General features: G+C 39.9%; 1 protein-coding gene across 1 annotated transcript in view; it reads right to left on the bottom strand.

The window, feature by feature from the left end:
- Positions 1-2,500, bottom strand: part of LOC138005830 (inactive phospholipase C-like protein 1) — a 47,095-nt gene that overhangs the window by 13,441 nt on the left and 31,154 nt on the right. The window contains exons 20-21 of the mRNA XM_068852007.1: positions 1,633-1,717; positions 1,072-1,218 (exon numbers count right to left, since the gene is read on the bottom strand). Coding sequence (XP_068708108.1) covers positions 1,072-1,218; positions 1,633-1,717 — 232 coding nt within the window. The remainder of the gene's footprint in view (positions 1-1,071; positions 1,219-1,632; positions 1,718-2,500) is intronic.

Raw genomic sequence — 2,500 nt, 5'->3', positions numbered from 1 at the left:
CGAGGGCAATATTATCTCCTTATGGTGCATACTCTGTTACCTCTGTTTCCTTGAAGAGTCCTTAATACAAGAGTGATTCCGGATACGTTTCGGGTACATGTGGACGACAAAATTCGATTTGAATACGCTACGTGTGGATGAATCCGGAAAGAGAATGTTGCGGTTCAAAAAGACCCGGATACGTGTGGACAGAGCCTAAGAGTACAGCAACACTGTGTGCTGAAATGCGTGCTGAACGTGCAGCACAATTACAGTATATTTCCCTTTTAACCTTTCATTCTCAAGATCTAAACGGTGTTTCTCTTAACTAGCCAGTACCATAACGTTGGCTGGTCGTTCATTTACCGAATCCGAAATAATTAATGTCCATAAAATAAAAGAAAAAAGCAAACATAACAATACCTAATTCGGACTAACAATGGTTCTTCTGTCCTCCGCCATTTTAGTCCGGTATATGAAAGTCTACCCTAGATTTCTCTGTTGTCTAGCCATGAGAATTTGGTGTTATATCAACATCACACCTCTTAAGCTGATAATAATCAGTCGGTCTTCATTTCTCAATACGTCTTCTTTTCTCAATACCTTCATTTCATTTCTCAATACCTGTCAGACTGACATTTCATTGAAATTGTGAGGAGAATATACATACTGATCACTCAGAGTCAACGGATTAACCAATGATATAATTGTTTCGTGGCGTTACCGTTGCCATTTAAGATGTACGATGGCAACAGGCGACGAAAACGTCACCTCAAAATACAACTTGACTTTACCATAGGTCTTTCGCGATTATTCAGTCTCGTTGACGTCCTACAATGTGGGCGAAGTATCTTAAAAATAAATTGGTACGAGCGGCTTCAAAGTTAAAATAAAACCTCAGATTTCGTGATTTCACGTCGTCGTTATGCAGAGGACGGCTAAGATACTTGCTAAAATGCGTGCTGCACGTGCAGCACGATTATTTATGCTCTTTTAACGAATTTTATTACTGTTTTGTGGCGTTGTCGTAGTTGTAGTCGTAGTCGTAGTCGTTTCGTAAATTTCCTACTCCCTAATAGGGTGTAATCCCACCTGGTTGAATACAATTCAGTGGAATGGTGTATTGACCGATAAACCCATCACCAATGAAGTCATCATCTTGAACTACAAACCGCACCAGAGCGAGGTCAGGAAGGTTGATGTGAAACTCGAAGCTTTCGTCAAATACGGGGTTAAACCCTATGAGAAGAAATTATGGAGACATGCAATGAAAGATTCACAAAGAAAAAGCCGCGGACTGATACCGGCGAGTGGGGGATGAAAGAGAAAAACGAAGGGAGGGGGAGGGAAAGGAGGAGTAAAATGAGAGTGGGAGAGAAGGGAGCACGGAATGTTCCACATGCAAAGAGGGGGGGGGGGGGGGGTAAAAGAACTGAGCGTGCCTTTCACGGGAATCAAATATGGATAATAATAATATGGATAACGCTGTCCACCGGATAACCCTCGGAGAAACTCTACCAAACCTAATTTAATTATCAACTGGATAGTGATCTATACTGAAGGTAGCGCCATGCACTCGTCCAATAACTTGGGTCTCACGACCCGTTTCTGTTCCGGGCACATACTAGCGAAGGGGTTTGCGAGCAGTCTTACCATTGTGAGGGACTGTTCTTGTCCTTTCCTGAGCAACATCAGCTGGGATACCAAATACTTCGATTGTCACAAAAGGATCAATCACCTAGAAATAAAATGTTATTCATCTTCGCTATTACAGAGTTTGGGAACGATGGATGGCGTTTTTCCGATCGTTCCCTCTTAGCTATCGATTAAAGATGGAAAATAATCCTTTTTCGGATTTTGCGTTTTGTAGACGCTGTGGATTTTCCCAAAAACGCACCCTAAGTTAGGGGAAAACAGCAACAGTAGAAAAAGCAAACTGTAACTGCCGTAAGCGGACCTCAAATAGAGACACCACAAAACCACAAACATAAGAAAAAAGGGAAATCTACTTATTAAAATATGAGAATCGACCTCTTTGGATATACTAAAATACAACTTGAAACAAAAAACATGATTTCGAGAATCTGAGGAATAAAAATAAGGATCTAAAATATGTTTATTTCCGGGAGACTTGTAAGTGATGTCTTAAAATTGTTGAGTGGCAAAAAATTATTACAACTTGTTTTGTGCTGTTTGAACATGTTTTAACGTGTTGGGTACGATTTGGATTTTGTCATATCGTAAAACATTTCTTTTGTTCTCGTATTTGGTGACCGATTTTTTGCACGTTTGTGTCTATTAATTTGTTATATCTATGGAAACAGTGTCGTATCACGGCACGTAATCTGGTGGACCACAATTCTTTGCTTTTTTGGATTTCATAAAATATCTTTTAGGAGTTTTTATGCCATTTGGGCACTCTGAACATGTTTTACCATAAAATATGTTTAAGCATGTTTTCCCGAGAATCATTTACCGTTTGGAAAGGCCTTAAGCCTGAATTTCAGCATAACATATTTAG

This window comes from Montipora foliosa, chromosome 1, assembly GCF_036669935.1.
Source record: "Montipora foliosa isolate CH-2021 chromosome 1, ASM3666993v2, whole genome shotgun sequence".
Taxonomy (NCBI): Eukaryota; Metazoa; Cnidaria; class Anthozoa; order Scleractinia; family Acroporidae; genus Montipora; species Montipora foliosa.
The sequence above is the reverse complement of the archived record's forward strand: the minus strand, read 5'-3'. Positions and strand labels throughout refer to the sequence as shown.